The sequence below is a fragment of the Pteropus vampyrus genome, unplaced genomic scaffold (assembly GCF_000151845.1).
Source record: "Pteropus vampyrus isolate Shadow unplaced genomic scaffold, Pvam_2.0 Scaffold316, whole genome shotgun sequence".
NCBI classification, from domain to species: Eukaryota; Metazoa; Chordata; class Mammalia; order Chiroptera; family Pteropodidae; genus Pteropus; species Pteropus vampyrus.
In genome coordinates this window covers 789,269-804,093 of record NW_011889097.1, presented here as the reverse complement: position 1 = coordinate 804,093, position 14,825 = coordinate 789,269, and the positions used below count along the sequence as shown (strand labels likewise).

Sequence of the window (14,825 nt, the reverse complement as noted above, 5' to 3'; positions counted from 1 at the left end):
CCCGCCCCTCCCTCGTTGAGCCTTCTCAAGTTGGTGGCTCCTAGAGCCCCTTGGAGAACTCAGCACATCTCCGACACAAAGTGGCAGTGTCGTCATTAAGAGAAGCTGCGCGCCGAACACCGTGGTGTGTTCTGTCCCGGTGCAGAAGGGCGTCTTCCCGGGGACGGCCGGGGGGGCCTTTGTTCAGAGGGCCCTGCGGGAGGCCTGTCGGGGCCCAGGGGCTGGTGCTCTGGAAATCAGGCGACTCCCCACTACCTGACAGCAGGGTCCACGTGAGATGTTAGCGACCATTTGGTAACCCCCTAAATGCACTTCGAAATGTTCTTTTCAGTAAAGATGAAGGAGGTCGTTAGCTAGCAAGGGCGAGTCACCTCTGCTCAGCCCACCTGCCCCCTCGGCCCACAGGGACAGTGCGAGCTTTTCCTGCAGCCTCTCGGGGCCCTCTGTGCCTCCGGGGCCGGGCGGACGCCCGCTCCGCTGGCCGCCTGGGGGCCCTGGGCAGATGCAGGCCGGGGCCACCTCCGGCCCTTCTCACTCTGTGTCTTTGCCGTGGGCAGCTCTGCTACGACTATAAGTTCGACTTCGAGGACGACCAGCACAAGATCCCGTGTCACTGTGGCGCCGTGAACTGCCGGAAGTGGATGAACTGAAAGCATTCCTTGCTGTCTCAGCGGGCGGCTTGTCCCTAGGAAGAAGCGATTCACCACACCATTTGGATTTTGCAGACAGAAAGATATTTTTGTTTTCTTTTTATGACTTTTTTTCTGGGAGTTCTGGTTCCTCGGCCGTTGAGGCGTAAGCGGCGCCAGGAGGCGGCCGACGCGAGCAGCTCTCCTGAAGCGGTTGAGGTTGACCAGAGTCACAGGACGGTCCAGCACTTTTGTTTTTTTTCCTTTTCCTTTCTTCTTTCTTTTTTCTTCTTCTTTTTGTGGGTGGGGTTGTTTTGTTGTTTTATTAGTCTCACTGAGGAGAAACTTTTACTGGGGCAAAGAGCCGATGGCTGCCCTGCCCCGGGGCAGGCCCTTCCTATGAATGTAAGACTGAAATCACCAGCGAAAGGGAGATGTCCAAAGTGCTGGCCACAGCCTTATCTGAAAAGGGGCAGGCCCTCTAATTTAAAAATTTTTTAAATAAAGTAGACACCACTGAACAAGGAATGTACTGAAATGACTTCCTTAGGGATAGAGCTAAGGGATAATAACTTGCACTAAAATACATTTAAATACTTGATTCCATGAGTCAGTTTATTGTAGTTTTTGATTTCTGTAAAATAAGAGAAACTTTTTGTATTTATTATTGAATAAGTGAATGAAGCTATTTTTAAATAAAAGTTAGAAGAAAGCCAAGCTGCTGCTGTTACCTGCAGAACTAACAAACTCTGTTACTTTGTACAAATATGTAAATATTTTGAGAAAAAAATACAGTATAAAAATAGTTATTGACCAAATGCTACCAGGCTCTGCAGCAGCTCGGTGCTTATAAAACCTTCATAGGGATGTGACAATATAATTTTGTGTTATTAAATATGCCATTAGAATAACCAAAATTTCACCCTAGAGCATTCGGGGTTTTTGGAAACTGCAGTCTATTAGTACTTGTTTTATACACCTTACTCTGGTAGAACAGAGCATATGCTATGGTTACAACTTTTATAGCTGTTTTGGTAATTTCAACTAATTTTTTCATATTATATTGTTGCATCCCTCCTTCTCCAGTCAGGTTTTTTTGTGCTTACAATTTGTGATAACTGTGAATAACTGCTTAGAAACACACCCAAATGGAGGCTGAATTTTCTTCAGCAGCAGTAGTTTTGATTAGAACTTTGTTTCCGGCCACGAGGAATCATGTAACGTACAGGATCGCGTAGCAGCGGCTCAGATCTGACTCTCTCGCCTTCTATTAACACAGAAATTTAAAAAAAGGGGGGGAGGGGTCGGGGGGAGACGTGATTATGCTTGCAAGCTGCAGGACTCCGGCAATAGGGTTTTGGAAGATGTAATTTTAAAAATGTGTTTGTATGAACTGTTTGTTTACATTTCTTTAATAAAAAAAACACACTGTTTTGTGTTTGCTTGTAGAAACTTAATCAGCATTTTGAACCAGGTTAGCTTTTTATTTTGTACTTACAATTCTGGTACTGACACTTCACAGGCTAAGTATAAAATGAAGTTTTTGTGTGCACAATTCAAGTGGACTGTAAACTGTTGGTCAATTCAGTGATGCAGTTCTGAACTTGTAATGTATATGGCATGATGTATTTTTATCTTACAGAATAAATCAATTGTATATATTTTTCTCTTGATAAATAGCTGTATGAAATTTGTTTCTTGAATATTTTTCTTCTCTTGTACAATATTCTGACATCCTACCAGTATTTGTCGCTCCGGGTTTTTGTTTTGTTTTCTGTTCTGTATAATAGTATCTAATGTTGGCAAAAATTGAACTTTTTGAAGTAAACAGAGTGTTATGGGTTTTGGAATTTGTGGACACAGATTTAGAAGATCTCCATTTACAAATAAAATATTTTACATCTATGAACGGCGCCTGAGTCTCTGTTAGCCTCTCTTGTGTTCTGATTGCAGCTCTGAAACCAGTGACTGCCCCAAATCCTTCGACGGTCTGTTCCTTCTTTCTAGAGTTATTGGCATTTCGGTGTCATCAACTCTGTTCATTTTTTCTCAAATAAAAGATTTAGATGTACGTAACTTGTTCCAAATAGAGACACTGTCATCCTTGCAGCTGAATAAAGAAGGGGACTTTGGTTTTTAAGTTTACCAAGGCCTAGTTAAACATATCTGTGGTGGCCTCTTCCCTTGTTTAACAAGTTTATTTTTTTCTGTTAAACCGCTCTTCTAAATTTATTCTCTGTGGTAGAGACGTCATTATCTTGAATGTATTTAACAAATTTAAGAAGGTTGCTAAGAATTAAAATTGGTCAGAATCCCCCTCGATTTTTTTTTTTTTTACTTAGTAGAGAGATTACAGTTTGTGAAGAAACCTGAGGCCCTTTATGTGTTTCTACTTTCAGTAAAATTCTATGCGTAATGTAAAATACATTTATTTTTTAAAATATTTTATTTTTCAATTTTCAGTCGACATACAATATTATACTAGTTCCAGGGGTACAACGTAGTTACTAGACGTATAACTTACAAAGTGATCACCTCAATCTGGTACTAATCTGACACCACACACAGTTATAATATTACTGACTTTACTGCCTGTGCTGTACTTGCCATCCCCATAAGTGTTTTTATAACTGGCAATTTGTACATCTTAATCCCTTTGCCCTTTTTCACCCATCCCCCCAACCCCCCTCCCATTGGGCGACCATTAGTTTGTTCTCTGTATATATGAATTTCTTCGTTTTGATTCTACATATAAGTGAAGTCACATGGTGTTTGTCTTATTTTACCTGACATTATTATACCTTCTATTTAGGTCCATCCAATGTCGCAAATGGTAAGGTTTCATTTTTTATGGCCGAGTAATATTCCATTGTGTGTATATGTATGTACCGCAGCTTCTTTATCCAGTCGTCTATTGATGGGCACTTAAGTTGCTTCCATTATCTTGGCTATTGTAAATAATGCTGCAAAGAGTATAGGGATGCGTGTATCTTTTCAAATTAGTGTTTTGGGTGTCTTTAGATAAATACCCAGAGTGGAATCGCTGGTTTATGTTTCTGTTTAATTTTTTGAGGAACCTCCACACTGTTTTCCATAGTGGCTGCACCAATTTGCAATCCAAGAGCAGTGCACAAGGGGTCCCGTTCTCCATGTCCTCGTGAGCACTTGTGTCAGTTGACTTCTTGATGGCCATTCTGACCAGTGTGAGGCGATATCTCATTGTGGTGGTAATTTGCAATTCTCTGATGATTGATTAGTGATGTTGAGCATCTTTTCACGTCTGTTGGCCTTCTGTATGTCCTCTTTGGATAAATGTCTCTTCAGGTCTTTTGCCCGTTTTTTTAAAGATATACGTAATGTATATATATATTTTACATATATATATATATATATATATATATATATATCTAGTATTGAGCTGTATGAGTTCTCATAGTTTTATTCTAATAGGTTTTTTGGTGGAATGTTTGGGGTTCTCTCTCTCTGTCATCTGCAAATAACAACAGTTCCATTTCTTCCTTTCCAGTTTAGATGCCTTTTACTTTTTCTTTGGTTGCTGTGACTAGGACTTCCAATACTACACTGAATAAAAGTAAAAGTGGTGAAAGTGGACATCCCTGTCTTGATCCTGATCACAAAGAAAATGCCTTCATCTTTTCACCGTTGAGCGTGATGTTAGCTGTGGGTTTGACATACATAGCCTTCAGCATGCTATGTTCCCTCTATCTCTACTTTGCTGAGAGCTTTTATCGTAAATAGAAGCTGGATTTTTCAAATACTATTCTATATCTACTGATATGATTTTTATACTTCATCGTTTGTGATGTATCACGTTAATTGACTTGTGAGTATTGAACCAACCTTGCATGCCAAGAATAAATCCCATAGTGATCTGTGGTTGGCTGCCACCTTGCTGAGCTTGGAGGCATGTGGGAGAGGCTAGCTACGAACCAAGGTCAACTGCCACTAGTGCCGGGATTGGGACCATTTAGCAAGAGGTACAGGGAAAGCTGAGGCCAGCTGCTGCCTATTTGGGGTGTGTGGACCTTAGAGAGGTTTCAGGAAAGTCCACAGGCTGCGCCAAGCTGACCGCTTGTGTAGAAGAGCTGCTGGAAGAGGTTCAGGCTGGTGGGAGAGCTGACCAGGGCCGGCCAACGGTGTGAGCCAGGTTAATGGAGACAGACACAGCACTGGCTGGGCAGGAGGAAGCACCAACAAAGGAACAGTGGCATTGGTGGCACTTCCATCCCTGAACAGAGTTGTCCCCCGTGCTACCCCTCTACCCCTCACCCTTAGGTTAATCTGTTTCCTCCTGTGTGTCCCTGGTACTTTTCGAGCTGTTGTCCCTTCACTGGAGCTCAGGGCGAGTGGGTTTGTGAGTGTGCGTGTGTGCGTGGCCCTCTTAAGGGAAGCGCCTCAGTCCCTAGCAGCCCCTCGTCTCACTCAGCCACCATCTCTGCTGGTTTTCACACCCACATGTTATGGGGACTCTTTTTTTAGCACTGGAGCCCTGGGCTGGGGAGCCCTCCTTCCTGTGGGGGGACCCCCACAACCGAGATGTCCCTCCCGATTCTTAACTGCCACACTGTGGATGTGGGACTGGCCCAGTCCGCATCTCTGCCCCTCCTACCAGTCTCGAGGTGGCCTCTTCTGTGTGTCCCCAGTTGTAGGATTTCTGTGCAGCTAGACTACAGGCAACTCCCAATGATGGCTGTTCCGTAGTTGTAATTTTGATGTGGCCGTGAGAGGAGGTGGCACAGCGTCTACCTGCTCTGCCATTGTGACTGGGCAAAAATGCACCCTCAAGATTTCACAACAGATTTTTAGCTTGTGCTTCATGAACACCCTAAAATAACAAGCTTTTGTACTGTGTGGTTTAACAGAAATTCTCAAAACACCTATTATCTGACAAAATATTTTTGAATATTGTCCTGAAACATTCCTCGTTCGTGAAATGGTCAGTTTTGCGAGGCTGGAGAGTGTTCACGGTCTGTGCCAGGTTTCAAAGCTGTTGTCGGTGCAGCCTTTTCTTCCTTGATCTCGGACTTGGTCTCTAACCGTCAAACACAGAAGAAAGGAAACCTGTGTTAGTCATCACAGAGCCTGGGATCTGCTTCCTGCTGGAGCAGATGCCAACCTGTCCCACATGGAGGAACGGCACGAAGTGGCCCTCTAGCCGTCAGGTCCGCACGCTCTCGGGGAGAGCGGGGGCATGGCAAGAGGAAGCACGGGGGGACTGCGAATCTGTGGGAGGAAACACCGCACAGGGCGAAGTGTCTGTTACACCCCAAGTCAGTGGCAGAGGGCTCTCTGTGCATGGCCCTGTGCAGTGGATGCCGGGGCTGAGAGTCCGAGGAGCAGCGAGCAGGCCTGTCCCTCCGTGTCAGACTTTTCTAGCTGGCGAGCTGCAGCGCTTGCTCATCTTTGACCACGCTCTCCACGTGTTAAATGCCTGAAAGGCTCTGGGACACGATGGATGGGCCAGCCGTGGTTCCTGGCGTCGAGCTTCTATTCTAGTGAGGGGAGATGAAATCTGGCCATTTCAGAGACGGAAATCTAATGTGGTGAGCCGGGAGGAGGGAGTGGCCTCCCAGAGGAGGTGACCTGTGGGCTGAGCCCTGAGGAAGGAGGCAGACACAGCAGGCATGGAGGCAAGGACGGTCGGAACACAGCAGCTGGAGGCGACGTCAGAGAGCAGCACGGGCCACGTCACAGATTCAGATCTAAGCGCAGCAGGAAGCCACAGGAGGACACGCTGTGACCCTGACCCGAGGAAAGATGACTCGGGCTACTGTGCAGAGGAGGGTCGACTGTCCGGGCCGCGCTGACCCAGGTAGGAGCCGGGTGTCTGGACGAGGCAGGGCCTGGTGACATGGAGCATGAGAGGCAGTCGCGCTGTTTTGCAGAGACTCACTCAGCTCTTATAAAATACAGCCCCGTCTCCTTCACTGCCGCTTGTCTGAGCCCTTGTTCCCACCCTCTCCTGTCCTTCGTCAGCCTGCTGTCACCTGGCTGCTGCGCTCCCCTCTCTTAGTCACCAAGCAGAAACACCCTTACTCTGGTCATGTGGCACCAAACATAGCCGATGTTTCCCTGGTTGGTGGAGTTTGTCTCGGATGACAATGTCAGCCACTGCCCCTCTGTGAAACTCGGGCCCATGTCATGCACCTCTGCCCTTTCCTGGGTGGCTTCTGATTTCTCTGGCCTAATCTTTTTCCTAAAAGGACTTGACCCATTTTTTTAAATTTAAAGAGTTATGTAATGTAGACCTGAAAAGCGACCCCTTGATCACCTCTTCCAGGAAACCGCGCCTGCGCAGTCACCCCGGTTCCTGTGGTGTGAGATACATGTGTCGGGTACCAACACCCTAAAGCGACCTTTGCTCAGCTTTTCAAAGTCCCCAAAGCAATACAACTTCCAGAGAATGGGCTGGCGACATCAAACACCACAGAGAGAAAAGAGCAAAGTGACAGATGACGCGGTCCTCTGCACTAAAGTGACAGGCGTCCCATCACGTCAGAAATAGTCACCGGCATTCGGGCTGCTGCACAGAGCCACGCTCGCTGCTCGTGGTGTTCCCGTCACCACGTGCACTGGCAGTGGCTTCCAGATGATGAGTCCTGCCCTGATTTCACTGTTTGTGACGCACTAACACTTTGAAGCAGATCGTGAAGCGAGAAACTACGGTTTCTTAAAACGTGTTCACAAGGCTTCAGCTGGGGGTGTCAACAGTTTCCCCCAGGTTTTTCCAGAACTCGGAAGAGCCACCCCCGTCACCTTCTAGCAAAGCGGGACGGTTCTTTGCCTCGTGACGGAGGAAACTGGTGATGACTGGGCAACTGAGAGAGGTGGTTCCCGCCGGGCGGGATGCACGACGGCCGTGGACACGCTCGTCTGCCGCCCGGGAGGCTTCACAGCCCCGTCTCACCGGGGCCCAGTTCTGCTCGATGGAGGCCAGCGGCTCCCCCTGTCCCTGACAGCCGCGCTTCTGGTTCTTCGGGCAGCTTCCTCAGGCCTTTCACAGGTGGCCGCAGCCTCACCGTGCTGCCGCGTCTTGTCCTTGGCTCTCGTGGCCTTTTCCGGGCGGGCGCTGTGAGGGGTCCCCTCCGTGCGCGCTCCACCTGCAGATTCGAGGCCTTGGCCTTGGAGCCTGTTTCCTGGGGCGACAGTCCTTTGCATCCAGCTCTGCTGCAGCCTCTGCAGTGCGGAACGTGCTCCCTCCTCTCTGACGGCGCCTTCACGCTGCTCCATGGGGAACGGCCGCGAACTGGGCGCTTCTCACCTGAGGCCCGTTTCATGCGGTTTCCCTCTGCCTCCCCCACCGCCGCGCTCACCCGCCCAGCCGGTGTCCCCACTGTCGGTGTCCCCACAGCTTCAACTTACCTCCTCCTGCCTGTTCAGTGGGAGCACTCACTCGCCACACCTCCGTCCTCAGCCCTCAGCCCTGTGGCCCTCTGCGCTCTTCAAGCTGGCCTCATCCGATGCATCCAGTGTGGTGACAACTTTCCCAGCATCTGTTAACGCCAACCCCTTGGGGCCAGCACCCTGCTCGGTATCACGGTGCCAGCCTGTTCACGTGACCATAAAAGCTACACTTAGCCCTCGATCATCTTCCCCGAAGCCACCCCACCAGCACGCCCCGACTGTCGGTGCCACCGCTGTCCACCTGGAGGACGGTCACGCTCTCGCGCTCCTACTTCCCACGGGCGCCCCGCCATTCTCCAGGGCGCCAACTCGCAGTCAGGTCCCAGTGCTGTCCTGGACCTGGACGTGCACGCTGAGGCCCTCGGTGCTCCATCTGCATCTCGCCTAGAACTCTTTCCTTCGGGGTCATCCCTGATGGCCCCAGGGACCCTCCCAGCCCTCCAGTCCCGCTGTGTGAGTGACAGGTACAGTTAACCAACTCAAACTACTCTTGGAGGCAGGGACTCTCGGCTGCCTCCCACCGCCCCCAGGAAGCAGGAGGGCAGGACAGAGGAACCAGGGCGTCTCCGCTGGGGACTGCAGCCCCTCCAGGCCCCCGTGGCCTCAGAGCGGTGAGTGTCCCCTCAGAGCCGCCGAGAACCAAGCCTTCTGTTTCCCACCGGGACCAACCCTGACACAGGAAGGTAAGACAGTCAGGTTCTGAAATAAATTATTACATCACTCTTGACAGTATAAGTTACTATAATCGTGTAAAAATATTTGATGATGTTTTACGATAACATTTTATGATTAAAAAATCCATGTTAGCCTTTAAAACAAACGGAGGGAGGAAAAATAAAAAGAAAAGATAAACACCCTACTTAGGTAGTTCACAAATTTTTCTCATGAATAACGCTGTGATGAACATCTTTAGGAATGTACGTTAGGTCAACTGTACTGTAGCAACTGAATGGTCTTTTAAGTAAACTTTTTATTTGGGGATAATTTCAGGTTTACAGAAAAGCTGCAGAGATGACACAGAGTCCCCACACCCACTTCCTCGTCTCCACTAGCATTAGCATCTTCCCGATCTTCCCGAGCACACAGCTGCCAGGACTAAGGTGAACTTTGGAGCGTCACTGTGCCCTGCCGGCTGTTTCGGACTCCGCCGGCTGGCTCAGCGGGGAGGTCCTTCTGCTCCTGGTGCCAGCCCGAGGCAGCACGCCGATCGGGTCATCTCCGCCTCCCGAGTCTCCTCTGGTCCATGACAGTATCTCAGGTTTGCCTCATTCTTCATGCCCTTGACGGCTTTGACAGTTTCAGTCTTCATTATGTTCAGGTTTTCCTTAAAGATTTTCAGTGCACTGAACATGTGTATATAATAGCTATTTTTAATACCACTGCCTGCTGATTCTGTCATCTCTTCGTTTCTAGGCCTGTTTAATTGATCTTTTCCTGCTGGTTCACAGGTTACATTTTTCTGCCTTTTCAATGTCTAGCGGTGGTTATCGGAGCCCAGGGTCCCTGCTCTCAAGCCGATTCTGTTGTTGCCCTTGAGTGTTACTTTATTCTGGTGGCACCTGAGTTACCTGAGAATGAGTTTCCTCCCTTTGAAGCCTCTTCTTTAAGCATTGTCAGGATGTGTCTGATTCACCCCGCCACTGACGTAAGGTCCCCTGGGGAGCACACTGGGTGCCTTGGGCCTTCAGTGAGGGACTTGGCCAGTTCCAGCCTCATGGGACCTTTGGGAGTGGCTCTAGTACATGTTTTCTTGTTCTCAGCTGGGTGTCATGGAGTCACGCTTTACCTGCGACTGGCTGACACACGGCCAGACTCAGAGACCCCACGCACGCTTCCGGACCCTCTCTCTGCCAGCTCCGCCCTCGCCCGCATGCTGTGCTGCCCATTCCAGCCACTCCGGCCTCTCTGAACTCCATTCTCTGTCTCAATTCAGCAAGCCCAGCAGCCTTTCTGGGGTTCCCCTCCCTGCACAGCAGGCTGAAATGCACGTGGGCTCACCGTGTCTCTTGTTCACTGTGCTGCAGTCCCACGTCTGCAGAGTTGTTTCGTGTACTTTTTCTACTTTTCTACTTGTTTGACGCAGAACGACAAGTATAGATGCCGTTACTCCCTCCTGGCCAGAAGCAGAATTCTCACTTCGGATTTAGAAGTTTTTCTTGTCGAACTCAATTTCGTTTAAAGGCTTTGTCATACTTCTTGGCCCCATGTTCCTTTAACTTCTGAAATTATTTTTTAAACTTCTAATTCTTGAGTTCTGTCATATTTGAGTTTTCAAATCCTGCTTCAGGTGGTCATTTCCTGTTCGTGTCGCGTAGCTTGATCGGTTCTGCGAGCGCGTCCCCTCATCGCCTCAGCTTTATTCGCCCCGCCCCCATCCTCGTAATATTTACAGACCGTGGCTGCAAATACAAGGGCTGTAAACAGGGATGATTTCTAAGGAACTATGACTGTTTTTAACCTCCATGTCCGAATTCCTAAAGGCCCGACGGGGCAGGATGTGCTGTTCCCCCATCTGGCAGAGCTGGGGCTAACAGTGAATGAGCTGCGGAGGGCCGTGGAGGCTGGTGCTAAGGTCAGATGGCCCACTCTGTCTGCACCTGTGTAGCCTGACCCTGTCTGAGCAGGAGCGGGCGGAGCGGGCAGAGGTTACCAGGCTAGCATTGCTGCCCGCAACACAGACCAGCACGGTGACCAAACCAAATGTACCTTCCAAAGGTGGAAAAATCGGGGTACAAATGGAAAGAGAAAACTGGTAACTGAGCTTAAAGGAATGAATAAGTAGGTTGTGTCATGTAATGAGAGAAACCTAGTATCATAGTAGCACCTCAAGAACGTGAGCTGTTGTCACTAGCTTGATTACACCCGAGGCCTGAAAGGGCGGAGTCATCCAGCTCAAACCACTCCTGATTTGGGAAGCTGCCCAGATGGAACAGAAGCCTGTGGACCCCGAAGGGCATTTTAATGTAATACAGCGATGGCTGGTGTTACGAATGACTGAGTGACACCCCAGCGATGTGCCACCGTCTGACTTGTATAGTTGTTTTGCTATTAGAGGTCCACGTCCCAAAACCAGAGGGTAAACTGTGACCCTGATTTTACAGTAAGAAACACGTATGTGGTCTTTGTCGCCATTTCTGGCACAGCTCCTAAAACCCTTGGAATTTGCTCAATCACAGGACTGAGAAAGGTGTGTCATGTTAATACGGTACAGGGGCTGGGGAAACGGGGGGAGCAGTGGAGCCGACCATGGGTGAGAGGGTGGGAACTTTCACCGCCCACCCCCCCATCCGGGCAAGGAAGGGGCTGATGGCGGAACCCGGTGCCAGGGACTGATTTACTCCATCGTGCATGTGATGAAGCCTCCATAACCGAGGGAGGCCCAGGCTGCGAGGGCTCCCGGGTGAGTGGGCACGTGGCAGCTCCTCGCCCCTTCCAACACCGTGGCTGCCTCATCTCCTCCCTCCGCATGTTCCTTTCTGTCTTCTCTCACATGCTTTTGTCATGAGCAGGCAGACGCTAAGTGACCTGATTCCCAGAGTCCTGAAAGCCACTCTAGCATGTTAACTGAACCTGAAGGGCGGGGTCCCGTGTCAGAAGCGTGGGTGGCACCCTGGACTTGCTGGCACCTGACTAGGCATGGGGCCGGCGTCTTGTGGAACTGAACCCTCGGACTCCGGGACCCGGTGCTGTCTCCAGGTAGACCGGGTCCCAGCTGAGGTGAAGCGCAGGACGCCCAGCTGGTGTCTGAGAACCGCCTGGCGTGGGGAGAACTCTGCACGTCTGGGGACCGGAAGTGTGACAGCGAGGCGTTCTGAGCAGTGAAGACGACCCACAAACAGGTAGACAGAACTGGGTTTTTCTAAGACAGCTTTTTTCGTTCTCATAGTAACCTTGTATGGGACTTGACCTTGACCCTCTTCTGTTGCTCATCCATGAGTTCAGTTTTGCCGAAGCGTGAGGAGGGATGGTTCGAACAGCAGCTCCCCACAGGGCGCCGCCTCCTAACTTGTGTGGTCCCGGCAGCACGGTGGCTTGCCGCGACACGCCTGGCTTCGCGTCCCTCCTCCACCTCCCCAAGTTTTACCTTTCTCTTTTTTCCCTGGCCTGCTCAGTTTTCATCCCATTCCCAGCAGTCTGTGCTCCCGCCGGGACCCTGGCCTACAAAGCAGGCCTGGAGAGAAGTTTCAAGTGTCCCCAGGACTGGGATGCTCCCGCCCTCACGCTCACCCACGGGGCTCACTGCTGCTCTCAGATGCACCCCCACTTCCCTGTTAAAAACCTGCTGCCTGCGTCGGGTTCTCTTACTGGGCACTGGTGCGCACAGAGGCTGTGTGCTGGAACTCACGTGAAACCATCTGTGCCTGGACTTTTCTTTGTGGGAAGGTTTTTAAACTACAACTGTAATTGGTTTAATACACGGGCTGTTTCTGTAAGGAAGCTGGGTAGTTTGCTTCTGCTCCCTTTTGCTTTCTGTCACGCAAGTGTTGATAACACACAGGTCTTACGGTTACTAAGTCTCCCCAACCCACTTTATTATAGAGCCTGTGGGGTTACCCTGTCGCCTGGCTGCTTTGTGAATGCTGCGGGCACTGACGGCGGAGCGCACAGCTGTGCCACGACGACCTCCTCTGCCACTTCCTCAGAACCCAGGTCAGTCCCTTTTTACTTATGCCATTTTCATGGGTGTGAAGTAGCATCTGATTGTGGTTTTAGTTTGCATTGCCCTGATGACTGCGACATTGAACACCTTTTTACTTGCTGAGCCGTTTATACGTCTTTGCGTCGAGTATTGGGTCCATTTTAAAAACCGGGTTGTCTTTATGCTGAATTTTAAGCACTGTTTCTACGTTCTGGATACGAGTCTATGGCTCACCTAATCAATCATTTCCCGTCCTCCTGCGTTTTCCCCCTTGGCTGTACGACCCATTCTGGAGTCGTCCCTGTGTACGGCGTAAGGCTTCATGCCCGTCCGTGGGGACGTGAAGCTGTCCGGGCGCCGTCTCTCACGAGGAGTTTTCCCTTGACTCGTGTTGGCTCCTTTGCTGAAAATCAGTTGCCAAATATGTGCGGGTCTGTTTCCGTTCCGCCAGTCTATTCGTTATCCAATAGCCGGCGTCATGGCCAGTCTTAAACTTGTGCAAGCCTTCCAACTTCATCCTTCCCAAAATTATTTTTGCCGCTCAGTTGTATGCATGTCCATGTAAGTTTGAATATTAGATGGTGAAATATAAAAAGCCTGCTGGGATTTTGATGGAGGATAGAATGTAAATCTGTAGGTCAAATTGTGGAGAATTAACATCCTAACAATACTGAGTTTCCTAATCCATAGACATAGTATAGCTCTGCATTTATTTAGGTTGTCTTTTATTTTTTCTCAGCAATGTTTCGTACTTTCTATTCATATATTTGATACTACTGCGAATTGCAATTACAATGCCATTACTTTCAATTTTGAATTGTTCGTTGCTACCGTATAGAAGTACAATTCAGTTTTATATCGACCTTTTATTTTGTGCTCCTAATAAACTTCCTTTTACTATTTATGTCGTAGTATTTTTGAAAACTCACTGATTTTCTACACGCTCGATCACAGTCTTGGTTCTAGTTCTTCCTTTCCAAATGTATAAGACCTTCGCCACACACGTGGAATGCAGCGGTAAGGTGAGTGAGCACAGGCATCCTTGCCTTGTTCCTACTTGTCTTTTTTTCTTTCGACGAGACTGTCATTTTCAGAGATGTCATTTATCGTGTAGAGGAATTTTCCATTTTTAGTTTGCTGAGTTTTTATCATGTGTTGAATTTTGTCATAGTTGTTTCCTGCAAGGTTAACAGGCCTTTCCTCCTGTACTGTAAACTATACTAATTGGTGCTGTAACACTGAAGCAGCTTTCTATTCTTAGGATCAAACCCACTTTTCATCAGCCATCACCCTTTCTACATATTGCTGGGTTTGATCTGCTGATGTGTTTAAGGGAGTCTTGCTTCTGTATTCATGAAGGACACTGGCCAGTAGTTTTCTGGTGTATTGCTTTTAAAATTGCTCATATCATCAAAATTTCACAGAAGTTTGTGTACTGGTATAGTTTTTTCCTCCACTGTTTGATAGAATTCATCGATGAAACCATCTGTGCCTGGAGTTTTCTTTGGGGGAAGATTTTTAAACTACAAATTTAATTTATCTGCTTCTATAGGAAAGTTGGGTAATTTGTTTCAAAGAATCTGTCCATTTAATCTATTGGCATAAAGTTGGTCATAATCCTTATCCTTTTTGTAAAAACAATTTTTTAAAGCAGTTTTAGCTTCACAGTAAAATTGACCAAAGTATAGAACACGCCCCCCGTTCCCCCACCATCAACATCCGGCATCAGTGGTAGCGTGTCACCACTGACGCACTTGTGATACGTCACCGTCCCGTCTACTTTGGTGTTGTACAGTCTGTGGGTTCTGATGTACAATGACATGTGTCCACCATTATAATGTCATACGCACCAGTTCCGCTGCCCTAATGATCCTCTGTGCTCTGCCTACTCATCTCACTCTCCTGATCTCTTACTGCTGCCATGGTTTGTGTTTTCCAGAACGTCATGTAGCTGAAATCATACAGTACATAGTCTTTTCAGATTGGCTCCTCAAGTTTCCTTTTCTTTTGGACGCTGACTCTATTGCCTGGATGGACCACAGTTTATCCATTCAGCTACTGAAGGACATCTTAGGTACTTCCAAGTTTGGGCAGTTAGGGATGAAACTGCTGTAAATAAGATTTTTGTGTGG

General features: G+C 48.6%; 2 protein-coding genes across 8 annotated transcripts in view; one reads left to right on the top strand and one right to left on the bottom strand.

Annotated features, from left to right (window-relative positions):
• Positions 1–2,538, top strand: part of KMT2C (lysine methyltransferase 2C) — a 226,149-nt gene extending 223,611 nt beyond the window's left edge. Inside the window, exon 60 of the mRNA XM_023521782.1 lies at positions 558–2,538. Coding sequence (XP_023377550.1) covers positions 558–650 — 93 coding nt within the window. The 3' untranslated portion in view covers positions 651–2,538. The remainder of the gene's footprint in view (positions 1–557) is intronic.
• Positions 1–14,825, bottom strand: part of GALNT11 (polypeptide N-acetylgalactosaminyltransferase 11) — a 60,870-nt gene that overhangs the window by 6,330 nt on the left and 39,715 nt on the right. Inside the window, exons 13-14 of one of the 7 annotated variants that reach the window (XR_002776708.1) lie at positions 12,928–13,324; positions 8,013–8,159 (exon numbers count right to left, since the gene is read on the bottom strand). The exons of 1 other annotated variant lie outside the window; for it this stretch is intronic. The gene's annotated coding sequence lies outside the window, so the exon portion shown is untranslated. Of the gene's footprint in view, positions 1–8,012; positions 8,160–12,802; positions 13,325–14,825 lie in introns of those variants that run through there. 5 more of the 7 variants (XR_002776707.1, XR_002776709.1, XR_002776710.1 and 2 more) reach the window with 5 other exon arrangements.